Source organism: Moschus berezovskii, chromosome 17, assembly GCF_049115385.1.
Source record: "Moschus berezovskii isolate FMDL1 chromosome 17, NW_MosBer_1.0, whole genome shotgun sequence".
Taxonomy (NCBI): domain Eukaryota; kingdom Metazoa; phylum Chordata; class Mammalia; order Artiodactyla; family Moschidae; genus Moschus; species Moschus berezovskii.
Window position 1 is genome coordinate 6,348,203 of NC_142476.1, and position 16,264 is coordinate 6,364,466.

General features: G+C 46.8%; 1 protein-coding gene across 3 annotated transcripts in view; it reads right to left on the reverse strand.

Annotated features, from left to right (window-relative positions):
• The window catches only part of PM20D1 (peptidase M20 domain containing 1), a 39,058-nt gene that overhangs the window by 14,239 nt on the left and 8,555 nt on the right, over positions 1 to 16,264 (reverse strand). For 2 of the 3 annotated variants that reach the window (XM_088845142.1, XM_055420017.2), the window contains exons 9-12: positions 15,982 to 16,060; positions 13,606 to 13,677; positions 7,424 to 7,592; positions 4,372 to 4,471 (exon numbers count right to left, since the gene is read on the reverse strand). In XM_088845142.1, coding sequence (XP_088701268.1) covers positions 4,372 to 4,471; positions 7,424 to 7,592; positions 13,606 to 13,677; positions 15,982 to 16,060 — 420 coding nt within the window. Of the gene's footprint in view, positions 1 to 2,463; positions 3,190 to 4,371; positions 4,472 to 7,423; positions 7,593 to 13,605; positions 13,678 to 15,981; positions 16,061 to 16,264 lie in introns of those variants that run through there. The other variant, XM_055420015.2, reaches the window with a different exon arrangement.

Here is a 16,264-nt window from a genome sequence, read left to right on the forward strand (position 1 = left end):
AAACAGGGGCTCTGTATCAATCTACAGGGGTGGGATGGGGTGGGAGATGGGAGGGAGGTTCAAAAGGGAGGGGGTATATGTGTACCTATGTCTGATTCATGTTGTTTGATAGAAAACAACAAAATTCTGTAAAGCAATTATCCTTCAATAAAAAAATTAATTAAAAATCAAGGGTCTTCAACCCAAATTTACTCCTTTCCCCCACTCTCTTTGCCTATGAATACTGTGTCTTCCTTCCAACCTTTGGGAGTGAGGTATGAATAAGATACTTGAGCCAAGTCCTTGATGGGAGTGTGCAGTGTACTTGTGATTATCTGCTTGATCTCTTTCAGATGGATGTGGGGAGTGATACATGCATGGAGTAAGGGGGAAGGAAAGTCCCAGGTTCATTGTCCCATCCTGCCCAGCATTATGTTATGTTGTTCTGGCCAGCACGTTCAACTGTTCTTTTCAGAAAACTTCAGAGGCCAAAGGGCTGGAATGTCCGTGTTCTCAGAGCCAGGATTTGGAGCAGTTCCCTCTGGTGAACTTCCCTCCCCAAGGGCTCGGAAGATTATTGTCCTGATGCTCGAAGAGAAAAGGGAGACCCGATAGGGACAGGGAGCTCTGCTCACTTTTTCCCCAGTTATCCACAGATCATTAGAGGTCTGACTGTCCCCAAACTCAAGAAGGGAGAAGAGCTGAACACAGAAGTCGAGGGTGGGGGTGGAAAGGAATGTTGGCAGACAGTGGGACAAGTGTGAATGGCAAGAGGTCAGCCAGGAGAACAGAGAACTTGAGCTCAGAACCAAATTCAACAGTAGAACCGCCTTTGTCCTTGAGATCTCCCTGAATCAGAATGAATGAGCCACACACCAGAGGTTCTTGGGGGCAGGCAGTGTAGGATGATTGAGAAAGCACTGGATTTGGGGATTTTTGAGCGGCATTTGAATTCTGAGGCTGCCCCTTCAAAACTGTGTCTTCTTGGGCAAATGACTCCTCTGCACACAAGCTTTGGATTCAGATAGACTCTGCCCCTAACACCTGCATGACAAATTAGTTAACCTCTGAGCCTCAGTTGCCTCATTTGTTAAAAACAGGGGCAATAACACCTTTGGAATTGTTGTCAATATTAAATAATATTTAATCTTGTTAAAGTAGATTTCACCCGTCACATTGGATCATGGAGTAACAGTGAGCTTGGGGCCAGGAGACACGCATTTGAATCTGCCTCCAGCTAGACATGTAATCTCTCTGAGAAACAATTTCTCCTCTGTCAGAAGAGTGATGCCTCTTCACGTAACTCTTATGGGGCTCCAGTAAGATAAGTGGGGCTGCCCAGGTGGCTCAGTGGCAAAGAATCCACCTGCCAACACAGGAGCTGCAGGAGACTCCGGTTTGATTCCTTGGTCAGGAAGATCCCCTGGAGGAGGAAACAGCAACCAGTTCGTGTCTGGGAAACCCCATGAACCGAGGAGCCTGGTATGCTACAGTCCACGGGGTCCTGAAGACTTGGACACGACAGAGCACAAATTTTGATGAGTGAGACAGGTGTGCGAAAGTACTTCGTGCAGCTCTGTACAGATGTGAAGAATCCTTTCTGTTCTTCAGCTCACCCTCTAACAAAGGCTGAATTAAATACAGAATTGGCCAAAAAAGGGAGGGCGAGGGAAGGAACGTGAATCACAGGGGGAGTAGCAGAGAACCTGAAATAGTCCCTGCACCCCGCTCTCCATGTTGAACACTTTCCATTAGGCTCCAGCTCCTGAGGAGCTGCTCACACCCACAGGCAGGTGGAAAGGGGCAGGGGATTGCGAGGAGGGAAAAGAAGCCACTGTTTCACTGCTGTTAAACCCCAGGAAGGTCCTGTCTGGACAGGAAAAAGAGGGAATGTCGTCTCAAGTCCCAGCTCTGTCTGCGTCTCCCTCCATGACCTTGACTCCCTTGTGATCCACAAAGCATAGCTCCTAGCCTTGAGCCAAGAAATGCTGCCTTTCGGTGCCCCCCACCTGACAGCTACTGAGCAGATTCCAATATGCTCCGGCTTGGACTCCACAGAAAACAGACTGGAGCTTTGCAGTCCCCTAAGGGAGGGCAGCTAGCTCTTGCCCCACCCGTGGAGCAGAGCCTCTGTAGGCAGTCCCCTCCCCACTTGCCCTCCACTTTCCCTCTATAAGTCTGAACCAGGACATGATGGCAGGGCCAGGGCCCTGCTGGTCCTGGGCTCCAGAGAGAGGCTGCCTTTCTCTTGGGAGCTCAGCCCGCAGGATGTGCCAGGGAAATGTTTCCACAGATTAGTGCCTCCTGGGGTGGGGCGGCAGCAGCAGGTGGCAGGATGGGGCAGGGGAGGGAGCGAAACCCAGGGAGCCCTTGGGAGGAGCCCAAGGACGGAGATTGTCTTCTCCAGGCTCTAACCTCCAGAACCAGGAGGTCTGGGGTTCCCCCAAAGCCCCCAGCCTCAGCTTACCCCCAGTGACCAGACAGTGCTGCACAGACCACTTTATTTGACCAGCTGTTGCGGCAATTATGGTAGTGACACAGTTTAAGTCCTGCTCCAGGTGTAGAATAAATGGGAGGGGAAGAGGTGAGAGGCAGCGGGAGAAGGGGAGAGATGAAGAGTCAGATAAACAAGAAGAGAGGGGAAAAAAGGGAAAGGAAGTCACGGCAAGAACAAATTTATAAGCCGAGGAAAAGGCAGCCCAACAGCGTGCCTTAAATTAAACTTTTAAAAGGTAAAATCTGGTCGATATTTTTCAAATCTGTGTTTGCTCAGTTAGGCCTTAACAAGGAGCAGTGACATCACCAGTGCAAGACAGACAAGCCAGATACCTTCTATTATAAGAGAGGGAAAAGAAGGCAATAACGGACTGCGAGCCGAGGAGCTGTCTGGGGGGAGGGAGAAGCCAGCTTCCTGCTGGTCCTCTCCTTCTTCCTGGCCCTGTTTTTCACTGAGTTTAGGAGTGACCAAGGCAGGTGGGTGAGGTCATTATAACATGATTTTTGACCAAAAGTTTTATCAACACTGGCTTTCCGGCTTGGGTTAGTTGGGTTAGTCCAGGCATCCCTAACCCAGCTGGTCCCCAACCTCACAGTTCGTGCACGTGAGGAACTGGCTCCACCTCTGTGTCACCGTTCTGGATAAACTCAAAGACGAATTTCACCTGGGTCTCGTAGGCTTGGACTGAAATTCTCTCGTTGATTCCATGGATGCTGAGGGAGAGAATTTTTGGGGGAGAGGCCATTGCTTTAGTGCAAATGTTATTGCAGAGCACCCTACACATCTGAAGCTACTGGCCTTTGACCCTCCAGGGAAGTGGGCAAGGTGGGAGCAGTCAATTGGAAGAAGTGAGATTTCATATGACAGGTTGGTCACCTCTCCAGGATCTAGGTCCATAGCAAAGCACAGTAGGAGCAGATAATAGCCCTGGGGAGTGCAAATCATCTCCTGCTCTGGAATCTATTTAATAATTTCTCCTCTGAGGGGAAGTTATCTTTTAATTCTCTCTCTAAGGCTGGAGTCCCAGCTAGACTTATCCCTATGCCAGCCACCCTTCCCCACATTATTAGGGGCACAAGTGGATAGGAACCCAGGCTACCTATAGGGTTCTCTGCTTCACCTCAAATTTCACTACCAGATCCGATGCCCACAGCCTGCCTCCACACAACAATACAACCGAAGCACATATGTAACCTCAAAGATGAAAGGAAATAAAGAATAGCTACCCCCACCTACACTCCTTAAAAAAACCAACGAACCCCCTCCCCATGAAATCTGTTCTTAAGTTCACATTCAAATATATATTCAAACAACTTGACTTATGATGAGGAAATCAGAGCTGGGTATGGTAAGGAGTAGAGAGGTAAATGGAAATCATGCCCCTATATCCTAGGACTAAAAATTTGCTGAAGAACCCACAAAGTAGTAGTTCACACACTGTAGCTGAAACTGGTGAATATGTTTTAGATTCCCAATGCATGTTTTGAGAATTCAAAGCATGAGTTCATCTTTGACCTCAAATGTGTCTGCAGTTCACTAAGTGGAAGCTGAGGGTTCTGGAGTACCCGCTTGGGGGGAAATGAGATCCAGAGGGGAGGGCTTCTCGCAAAGGAAGGAAGAGGTGGGACTCAAGGGTCCTAATTCTACCAGGTTCTTTCCAGTCATCTGATTATCTCATCCCTGAAAAACAGTCACTGCTTCCGCCAAATTCTGGGGAGTGGCAAGACTCTGGCACCGAGAAAAGCTGGCCGGTTGGGCTCCGCAGTATCTTTTAGTCTGTACAAATTCCAGGTTTCCCCCATTCTGTGGACTGCCAGGAGAATAAGTGGGAAAGGGACAGGTCAGATGTATCTCCTCTCTCCACCAAGCTGTCCAGACCTGTTCCACTCACTCACCTCCTGAAGTCCTGAGGCTGTAGGTAGACGGGGTTGAACCGGTAGATGCCAGTGGTGAGATTCAGATAGTGTCTGCTGTCTGTGTTGCCAATACAAGTACCTAGAAAGGAAGAATCCAGAGAAATGGAGCTTTACGTAAGCCACCAAGCCAAGGAAGTGGTGGCACGTAGGCTACCTGGAAAATTGGGACCCTTGTGTCACCATGGAAGACGTCTGGATCTCCCTTAGGAGACTGTAGCCAAGGATTTTTGTCCTTCAGCCTACCCATTTTCAAAACCTTTCTAAGATACCATTTCAACCAGGAACACGGAATCACCTCCCAAGGGCATTAGAGAGACATCCCTTACATGGTCCAAGGCTAAGTGCCCTCTCTCCGTGATGACCATGGAGGCCAACGGCTTCATTTCATACCCATGCCCAGCTTATTCTATCAGTAGAAATCTAGACATCCAGAAATCTAAGCACCATTTCTGTATTGCCCAACCTTTCTTGAATATCACTCAGGTCAGAAACAAACACTCTCTGGGGGAGTTTTACTGCTATAGATGGCAATCCTCTTAAACTAGAACATGCTGTGCTGCTGTGCTTGGTTGCTCAGTTGTGTCCAACTCTGTGGCCCATGGACTATAGCCCACCAGGCTCCTCTCTCCGGGGGTTCTCCAGGCAAGAATAAAAGTAGAACATAATTTCTGGTTATTCCCGTCTTCTGAAGGAGGACTCTATCTTCCCAGAGTTAAACGTCAGGTCTGGATAGTCCCAGCATACTCTCTAGTGTCCCGTTCTCCTGAAGGTAGTAGGTTGTCCCCTTCCCCAGCTGGGGCTGGGACTCCTCCCCATTATGAATGTTCTTTGAAAAAAGACTCCCTAGCTTATCGGTTAAAGTGTGGTGGGATGAATTTGAGATGGTAATTTGTGTTTTATTTTGATTGAGTTAGTGCTTTTATTCTAGAAATATATTCCATTTTTAAGTAGTTTCAGGCAGAACAGATTTATCTTGAAGCTATTAAGCTTATGCATAAAGATCCCACAAGTGCAGGTGTGTTTTTTGAGTTCATGATAGGGTCATAGCTCTGTGTTCATGTAGTTGGATAGGTATTTTTAATAATTTAAAAGTGACAGAAAAGTTTCAAAAATACAATTGGCTGTTGCTTTACAGCAAACTTGGGATGATGTGTTGCATGCACATTTTGTCTGAGTATCCCTTTTAAAACTGAAGTATAGCTGACTTACAGTGTTGTGCTAGTTTCAGGTGGACAGCAAAGTGACCCAGCCATCCATGTTCAGATACACCTGTTCTTTTTCAGATTCTTTTCCATCATAGGTTATAAAAGAAATTGAATGTAGTTCCCTGTGCTATATAGTAGGTCCCCACTGTTTATCTACTTAATATATAATAGTGCATATCTGTTGATCCCAAACTCCCAGTTTATCCTCCCCAACACCTTTCCCACTTGATAACCACAAGTTTGTATTCCATGTCTTTGAGTCTATTTCTGTTCTGCAAGTAAGTTCATCTATATCATTGTCCTAGATTTCACACGAGTGATACCATTTGGTATTTGCCATTCTCTGTCTGATTTGCTTCACTTAGTAAGATAACCTCTAGGTCTGTTCTACTTTCCACTCCTGGTTTCAAATGGGTATCTTTACAATTCCTGGATTTGGAGATTTATGCCAGTTGATGTCTGCCTATCTTTATTCTGTAAAAGCCTAACTGTGTTGATGAGATTATCGCAGGTGCCCCACAAGGGCAAGGGAAAGGTAGACAGCCTTTGAGACCTGGGAATATGAAAGCCAGGGTTCCCAGATGGCAAGGACCCAGGTCCTGCTCTGTGGCAGGAGTCCAAGGAGGTAGGAAATCTCAGAGGGTACGTTCAGGGGAGATCTTGGATCTGGAGCTCTCACCCCCCAGATAGGTCAAGGAATCAGAGGAAATCTGCAACCTGAAGTGACCTTGTGGGCAGGATAATGGGTGTCTCAGAGGCAAACACAAGGACTGATGACCACAGACTAAGGGATCCCGATGCTGTGCTATTGCATAAGACCCTGAGGCCTGATTCAAGGTGGCAGTGGTGCGGTTGCTTGGAGGCTTCAATAATGCCTGAGATTGAATTTCTGAGAAATGGGTCAGATTTAAGTTGATTAAAAACTGAGACTGCTTTTTTTCCCCCAATACTTGAGGAGTTTATGGTTGTAGAATTTCATTATAATATCTTTAAGGTCCATGCCTAACAGGTCCTAAGAATCAGCTTAGAAAAATGAGAGACTCCATGATTGAAGGTATATAAAAGCAAAGTGAACACAAGTCTTCACATTAGAGCATCTTTTTCTCACATCACAGACCAGAGATTCTCAAACTGTAGTCAGCCATCAGCTGGTGTCAGAATCCTCTGGGATATTTGTTAAAGTGGCAGATTCCAGGGTCCTCTCCAGAGTTAATACACCTCAATCTTTGGGAGTGGGTCCAGGTAATCTGCATTTTAATAAGTTTAGTAAGTTCCCTAGGTGACCCTCTTGTCCTCTTACATTTGAGAACCAGCATAGATTTGGAAGGCCTGCTGGAAGACTGGGGAAGGGGCATAGAGGCACTGCTCCTGGGGGAGGTGAAGGGGGTTAATCCCAATGGTACAGCCAGGAGAAGTTCCTGGGCTGCAAATTCTGAGCTCTGTTGCTGAGCTGTTATCCTAGAATGGATCAGAACCAGACTGCATGGTGGAACCCAACCCCCTCTGTGGCTCCTCCAGAGGAAGGGGAATCTGAGCCGATCTTCTCCTCTAGGCTAGGGTGGCAGGCCTAGGTTAAGCGAGGACCTAGGCTTGGCTGACCTGATTTATCGTATCTGATCCCTTCCTGTTTGTTTTCTCACTTCCACTTGGAGGGGAAAATACAGTTCCAGTCCCATCAGGAGAGGAAGCAGCCAGCTGTCTCCAGGCTGAACAGCTGGGATGGGGGTGGGGCAGTGGATATCAGACAGGATGCGGTTCCAGCACACCCTGCCCGCCCCCCACCCCCCCCCACAAACTCCCCCAGCCACAGCTGATGATGTCAGTACCTGGGGCAACAACATTGACTTCCGGGAAGACAGATTGTATGGTCTGGCGGAGCAGCTGGTAACCCAAGGCCTGATCATCAGAGGGGCTGATGGGCATGGGGTCAAAGGCATCCAATACGTGGAACTGGACCCGGTCATCAGCCACAATGTCCTTGGCTAGTTTTAGGACCTTGAGAGAGGAAACAAAGTTTGATTTCTTATTGATCTGCTGTTCAAGTACTGTAATTTAAACAATCCTGATTTCTCTCCAGCAAGGCAGAGCCTTTACAGAGGAGACTCACTGTAGCTCTGAGACCTCAGTTTCAGCCTACTGGTTGTAGTCGATAGAAGGGCTGTTCTTCCTGGAAATCTACAGCATGGCAGATTTAGGTTAGATATTTGGGAGGCTTGCCTTACAGCTGTGAGGCAGGTCGGGAACTGGGAAATCAGGATATTGGGTAATCTCTCTTAGTCTGAGAACCATAGGCTAGGTGAAAATGTAGGAGACAGCACAGTGGAAATCTCAACCATCTTGCGGCAGGTGGGGTAGATGTGATGATCTCACTTTAGCCTGGGAGAGTCTCAGATAGGTGGTGACAGGTCATATACTTTCTTCCTTCTCTGGGCATCCCTGCTTCCTGTTTGTAACCATCTGCACTGGGGCCAGGAAGATGAGCTCAACAGACAAAAAGTTAGAAGTCGGGAGGCTGGTATTCAAGTTTTCTCTCTGAGCCTCCTTTCCTCAGGAAGGAACATGAGGAAGCTTCTAGAAATTTCAGTCTGAAGTAACTAAAGCTGAACTCAGCAAAAATCCTGGTCCCAGGCAGGATGTAGACCAGACCCTGAGGATCATATCACATGAAGCTATGTCGGAATGGGTGAGGATGCTGACAGTCTAACCCCACAAACCCACCCAGCCACCAAGGGAAAGCTCCAGCACCAATCTCAAGCTATCTGATAAGCACTTGCTTTAGGATGGTCTCTGCCCTAGAAAGGGAAGTGTCTGTCTCATAACTGGGGGGCATTATCTGGAGAGGACCTCTTTTGGGTCAGTGTCAGATCTGGAAAGGAAATGAGGGTTCCTTCTTCTGATTTAGAAACCATAATTTGAGGCAAAGCAAATTCTGTGCTGTTGGACTGAGGGGAGGGGCAACTCACTTGTCAGAGCTATTTTTCACTCCAGCACAGATGTCTTAAATGCTCTGATACAAGAATTAATGTATAGTCTGGATATGTTCTTGACCCTCTGGAAAGCTCCTAAAGTCATCCCCAGAAGTGTCTGCTGTGCCGTGCCCCACATTACTTAAAGATTCCTGCCTCCAGAAACTGAAGAAGGCACACAGATTGGACCTCAATGAGCAAGTGGCTCAGCGGTAAAGGGTCTGCCTGGCAATGCAGGAGACACACGTTCGATTCCTGGGTGGGGAAGATGCCCTGGAGGAGGAAATGGCAACCCACTCCAGTACTCCTGCCTGGAGAATCGCATGGCCAGAGGAGCCTGGCAGGCTACAGTCCACGGAGTCGCACAGAGTGGCACATGACTGAGCACACGTGCCTGCAATGAGCACTACAGAGCCCAGGTTTCCCACCAGCTGCGAGGCTAGGTCCTGACTCAAAGGCCTCATTTCTTTATGTCTAGTACGAAGAATATAAAAGGTATGCAATGAATGTTGCATATATACATTTTAAAAGATGTGAAACAATGATAATAAAGAAAATAACAGGAGTTGTCTCATTAAGGAATTTGCCCAAGGTTTACAGAGTTAGTATTGCTGGGCTGGGTATCTGACTTCACAAGGATGGTGCTTTACTGTTTCCAAAGTACCTACAGGTTGAAATGGCATCGAGTAGAGCCAGAAAGAGGGCGGTGTTCATTTAAGATGTATTTCTTAATGGTATGAATTTTGAGCCAGAATTTGAAGGAAGGATATGAGAATGATGGAGAAGAGGCATGAGAGTCTGAGCATGGACAGGGGCATGCCCAAAAGCTCAGCTCTGTGCTTTGTGGGGCCACTCACAACTGTGTGACACTCAGCGGGCTCCTGAGCCTTTGTGTCTCAGCTTGCTCACCTGCTGACAGAAGGATAATAGTAGCACCTACCTGGTAAGGTGGTTGTTACCATGACTGGGTGTGTGTAATATGCTTAGGCTGGTTCCTGGCACTCGATGTATGTTAGCTGTTATTTGCCTGTTTAGAAGGGAGGGACCACTCTGGGCGATAATCAGGGGCACAAGGATGGGACTAAGAGGAGGGATTCATCAACGGTAATGGGGACCTCAAAGGTGGAGCACATTGATTCCTCATTTCTCTGAGCTCCTACAGTCCTTATTCCCGCATTATGTTGCTTTCTATTTTAGGCAAAGCTGTATTTTCTTCTTGAGTGAATAAGTTCGAAGGCAAGGACAATGGGGACTTAAAAACTTAACTCTAGAATTAGCAAGACCGGCTTCCATCCTACTGTGAGATTGGTCATCAAAACAACCATGACAGGCTGTCATCGGCTTGTGCTTCAATATCTCCAGCGGCAGAAAGCTCACCATCATGTGTTTTAATCCATTTCATCTTTGAACAACTCTGTGATGAGAATCTTCTTAATAATGAACTGAGGTATGGCTTCCTGTAGCATCTAACCTACTCATACCTCTTTTATTTATTTCTAAAATATTCTGTAGAGTCCACAGGATAATGTATCAATAGTACTAGAGCCATCAGCAGGATTTCACCTCTGTTGAAAGTAGAGGCCTGTGCTCTTGCTGCCTGAATGCCGTTCCCAGGCCTTTGCTCCTTTTTGGGTTTCAGTGTAAATGCCTCGTGAGAGAGGACTGTGTGTGTGCTAGTTATTTAGTCATGTACGATTCTTTGAGACCCCACGGACTGTAGCCTGCTAGGCTCCTCTGTCCATGGAATGTTTGAGGCAAGGATACTGGAGTGGGTTGCCATTTTCCTCCTCCAGGTGACCTTCCCAACCCAGGAACTGAACCTGCCTCTCCTGTGACTCCTGCATTGCAGGCAGATTCTTAACCTGCTGAGCCATCGGGGAAGCCCCTAAGAGAGGACTGACCAGGGATACAAAGCTGCTCACTGCCCCAGCCCCACTTCGCAACCATTTCATGACACACTGTCCTATGATTTTCTTTATGGTGCCTACTTCTTCCACTTGTTCATATATTTGATTACTTACACCCACTAGCATGTAAACATCTTTAGAATGGGAATCTTGGCCTGTTCACCATTTTCCCAAGGGCTTGGAAGAATGTCTAGCTCACAGTAACTACTGAATAAATCAAGGAAGACAGGAATTTTCTGTAAAACACTCTAGACAGGTGGACGTCCAGCCTCTGAGAAGCTCACTATCACGCGAGGTGCCATCCTCCAAAACTCTGCTTTAAGTGGGGGCTCCCAGAAACATATCCCAGTGGCCTTATCTCTCCCCCTCGAGGGCCACACAGGACAAGCCTTCCTTCCCACGTGGCAGTCTGTTAGGTTTCTGAAGGCTCTTGTTCCTCACAGATCTTTCCTGGGAAAACTTAACGGGTGAGACCAGGTAAAGATGGACGAAGAGGGCTCAGGGAGCCACTTAGAATCAGGGCATGAGGAAGAGGCGTGACCAGGATGGAGAGGTACTGTGTCCCCCGTGGGGTGACGGGGGCTTTCCATTCCCCATGCGGGCAGGGGAGCAGGGTGGGCCTAGGGATCCCAGAGATCTCATCAGATCGGCGGGGAAGGAAGGCCACTGCGGCAGGGGACTGGAGAGGAGGGCAGCGTGCCAGAACCTGGGGAGATGAAAGTCCCAGCTGGTGGAAAACACCCCTTGGAAAGGGCATGGAGTTGGAATGAGGTTGGAAAAAAACTGGTGGAAAGAAGCTCAGTGAGGGAAATTCAGTGATTTCCTGGCCCCATGAGCCCCCAGGGAGTGGACAAAGGTTGGCACTGGATGAAAAGCAGCAGAGCCCAGGGCTTACACTGTCCCAGTTCCCTGCCAATGCTGGGTGACTCTGGGAAGGCTGTCAACTTGTCCCCCCAGCCCCTACAATACGGGCATGCCCCCGAGCCTGTGTGAGGACACACAGCATCCTCCATGGGGAAGGCCCCAGGGAGAAAGGACCACAGAAATCTAAGTGTGGCAGACCCTTGATGATCTGCCGGGAAGATCATCAGGAAACACCACCCGCCCCTTACCTTGCTTAATCCTGGAATATAATACTCATCTCATAGTTGTCAGGTGGGTTTTTTTTTTTTATCATTTTCAGAATTATCAGATATACTTTATGAATTCTTTTTAGCTCAACCTGATGTTTAAATAAGCTGGTCTTTCCTAGAGATGTCAAACGTTCTGTGTCTTTCTTCTCACCCTTTAGGGTCCAGCTCGGATATCACGTAGGGAAGTCTTGCCTGACCTGTGGACAGATTCTCATTCCCTCGTAAATTCTTTGACAGAAGCAGCCCCATTCCCTCATAGCACTCATCATGGTTTGCAATTACACATTCATTTTTCTAACTTTTAAACTGATGTTCATAGCAGAACATCACAAGTCTGTCTGCAACCTGTTCTCTCCAAGGGGTCACATACCCTTCCCATGGGATTTTATTGGCTCAATACTCCAGCCTCTGTCTCTATTATCTCTTTGGATCTAAGGTATTTATAATTGTCTATTAATACATTAGAAGCCTCTCAAATTTCTCTGAGAACTTGCTTTCTTCTTGAATTCCCAATCTTGGTTACAGGCACCAGCACCTGACCAACTCCCATCACACACTGCGACCTGACGAGCCCACCTCTCACTCCTCTGTGGGCACCTATGCTACCCCATGATCACAGCCTCAGTTAAGACCTCCATACCCACTGCCTGAGATGTTGCAACACTTTAATTGTTTCTTCTTACTTCAAGGCTTCCTCAGGATTGCCACTAGCACTGTTTCTCTAAAAGAGAATCTGAGTCTCTCACAACCCTGTTTGAGGACATCCCAAACTCCGAGGCATGGCACACCAAAGCCTTGACCCCAAAACTATCAATACAACTCCATTTTCATCTTCCATCACTTTTCCCCAAATTATCCTATGCTTTAGATTTCATTTTCCCTGTACCCTGAATGTCTTACTTCTAGCCAAATCTTATTTGTCCTTTAAGTCCTTTTCTAGTGGTTGGAAAAGATTTTCTTGATTCTTAGAGGGAGCATCAGCCCCGCTTTTTGGCTCAGATTCTATGGCAATTTGTTCATCCCTAATTGTTATAATCCTAGTATAGTGTGAGGCTGAAAGCACAGACTCTGGAACTAGTCCTGGATGTATAATACTGGGCATGTTACTTACCTGCTGTGTGGATCTGTGTCTCCATTTTCCCTGTTAAATACATTCCCTACTTCACAGAATGGTTGCAGAGGTTAAATGTATATGTATAGTATATGTATGCTATACATGTATATAGTATATATATATGTATACATATACTCTACATGCATATAGTATGTGCATAGATTTATACCATATACATAGTATAGTGTGTGTATGCTATCCACATAGTATGTGCACAAATGTATACCATGTACATACTATAGTATGTGTATGCTATTCATGCATATAGTATGTATATATATATATACTATGGACATAGTATTGTACATGTATATAGTTTGTATATATATGTATACTATGGACACAGTATAGTAATCTATGCTGTACATGCATATAGTTTGTATATATATGTATACTATGGACATAGCATAGAACATGTCTGCTGTACATGCACATAGTTTGTATACATATGTATACTATGGACACAGTATAGAACATGTCTGCTGTACATGCACATAGTTTGCATACATATGTATACTATGGACACAGTATAGTACATGTCTGCTGTACATGCACATAGTTTGTATACATATGTATACTATGGACACAGTATAGTACATGTATGCCTGAGAACAGTGCCAAGAGCACAGCAAGCCCACTATCTGTGTTGCTACTACTATCATTTCCTATTTATCATTAATTATCATCATTCATCTCCCACCCCCAGACTCCACATTCCCTAAAGCCAGCGATCTCCTATCCCAGCCAAGCACCCAGCACATAGGAAGCCTTTGAAAAATCACTGAACAAATGAGCCCCTGGGCCAGCCCTGGAACTGCAGCTCCACCCAGTCCCGACGGACACACTTCAGTGGGGCTGACCCAGTCGTTGGGAACACATGGTACGTACCTCCTGAACAGTCTGTGCAGGGTGAATTCGGAAGTTGATGATGGCCTCGGCCACAGGGGGGATGACGTTCACCTGGAGCGAGAACCACAGACCTTGGCCTGAGCTGACCTCTAGTCCCCCACACCTGGTCCCTGCCCACAAAAAGCCAACTACCACCAGTAGAGGGAGAGGAAGCTGATTTGACTGAAAAACTCAAAGCTTAATATTTTCAGCCAGCCGCTGTCTTCCCTGGGCCCTTGACATGTGGCTGTGTTCAGTGCTAGAGGTGTGTCTCTGCTTCAGGCCAGACCTGCACGTCTCGGTCCTGGAGGGGTCGCAGAGAGCTGCTCAGAGCTGCTTTCTCTGGGGCCGCTGGGACACCTCCAGCTCGGCCTGTACAATGCTGCTGGGGGGCTTCGGTGTGCGCTCTTTCCCAGCATGCCTAGGACAGTCCTGCAGTGGGCAGTGTCGGTTCTTACTCAGGAGGGGCCCCCTCGAGCCTCTGAGGCCCCATGAAGGCCCCGAGGGGGACGATCACTATAACTGGTAGTGGCAGTGATCTTCCATATCCCACTGTGAAATCTGTTCTCTGTCTGATGAGGAAAAACTCAGGACTAATTAGAAAAGAGGGTTAAGCTATGGAGGGAATTTCTCCTCAGAGCCCATGAGAGAGGAGATCCCCTCAATTGTATATCTTTCTTTGAATTGCTATGGTTCAAAGAAGCACCAGGCTAGGGACAGGAGAACTGGGCTGATACAAACTGGCTGTGTGATTTTCGCATATGACAACCTCTTTGTGTCTCTGTCTCTCAGCTGGCTCCTTCTCTGTTAGGAGGACCAAATGGAAAAACAAATGTGAAAGTATTCTGGACAGATAAAAACACCATTCAAATGCAAGGACATAGTACAGAGTACTGTTATTTTGGTGAATTCTCTAGGCAGCTGGTGAAAACAGCTCAGGTCTGGCTGACATGCCAAACACACCAGCCAGTCACAGCATAAATGAATTCTGAGGTACCATTCACTTATTCTCAACCTGGGCTGCACATTAGCAGAGCTCCACAAGGCCGCACTGCGTGAATGATCCTCCTTGAAGTTGTGCTGGTGGCACTGGTAGAAACTGGAACGGTCTAACTCCTTTCAAGATTTCAGAAAAGCCTCAGCCCCGGTGAGCTAGTGTGGCTAGTTCAAACAGAACAGCTCCTTAGCGGCTGGTCCAAGTGAAAGTAGACTGATTTGCTGAAAAGCAGTTCTTGGAAAAAACTCTATCAAAGTATTGGTTCACCTGAAACTTATTTCTATAAAAGTAAACCTTGGGGGTTCTCTGGTGGTCCAGTGGTTCGGAGGCTGCACTCTCACTGCCAAGGGCCAGGGTTCAATCCCTGCTCAGGGAACTAGGATCCCACAAGCCAAAAAAGTAAATCTCAAATAGAATTTATATTTTTGAAGGCCACCCAAAATTTACCTTATTTTGGAGAATGACAATGTATGTATTTTAAGGCTGTATATACATCACAAATGTTACAGATTTTTAAAATAGTAGGTGAGTTTCTCTCATTCAACTCGGAAAACATATTAATCTTTCATTAAATTTGTGAGGTGAATAAATCTTTCAAAACATGAGAAAAAATAATAAAAAGGTGGTAAAGAGGTTGGGAATCTTTAGCCTACATGACCAAAACGCTAGATGAATATGTTAAATGTTAAATGAGTATAGTTAGTTAGTTCAGTCGCTCAGTCGTGTCTGACTCTGCGACCCCATGAATCACAGCACGCCAGGCCTCCCTGTCCATCACCAACTCCTGGAGTTCACTCAAACTCATGTCCATTGAGTCGGTGATGCCATCTAGCCATCTCATTCTCTGTTGTCCCCATCTCCTCCCGCCCCCAATCCTTCCCAGCATCAGAGTCTTTTCCAGTGAGTCAACTCTTTGTATGAGGTGGCCAAAGTATTGGAGTTTCAGTTTTAGCATCAGTCCCTCAAATGAACACCCAGGATTGATCTCCTTTAGAATGGATTGGTTGGATCTCCTTGCAGTCCAAGGGACTCTCAAGTCTTCTCCAACACCACAGTTAAATGAGTATAGGTCACAAAAATTAACTCCCAAATAATGTCTCTTCACATCAGTGTAATGGTTATGTTTTTGAAGGGGTACAGTCCCAAAGAACCTGAGGGAGGCCTCTGAAACACACATACATGAAACTTGGCCAGCAACTTTATGGAGTTTGCAGATGTCAGTTAGAACACTTGCTCCTGAGGTTTACCCGTCTGATGACATAGGACAGTTCAGCACTGAGCCTTCCTACTATCCAAACTGTAGCCAGAGAAGGAAGGAGAAGCCAAGAAGATAAAGCCAAGGGATGGAGGGGTGTGTGGGAGGAGTCAGATGGTGTTACCTTGACCCCGGCATTGAACATGGTGAGCGCCACGGTGGTCCTGACCAGTGAATTGGTTATGTAATTCCTCTCCATCAACCTAAGGCAAAAAGACTAAGGTCAGACACTGTCCACTGGAAAGAGAGGGTTGTAGGATACCCCCTTTCCTGAACCTTGGAGATCTTTTAAGACTAGGAGGGATGCCCTGTGTACCAGTTAGATGCAGTGTCTGGTGGCTGAGGGATGGTTAGTCAGGCCCGGTTAGGCCAAAGACAGGAGATAGGAAGTGGGTAGGTTAGGGGTG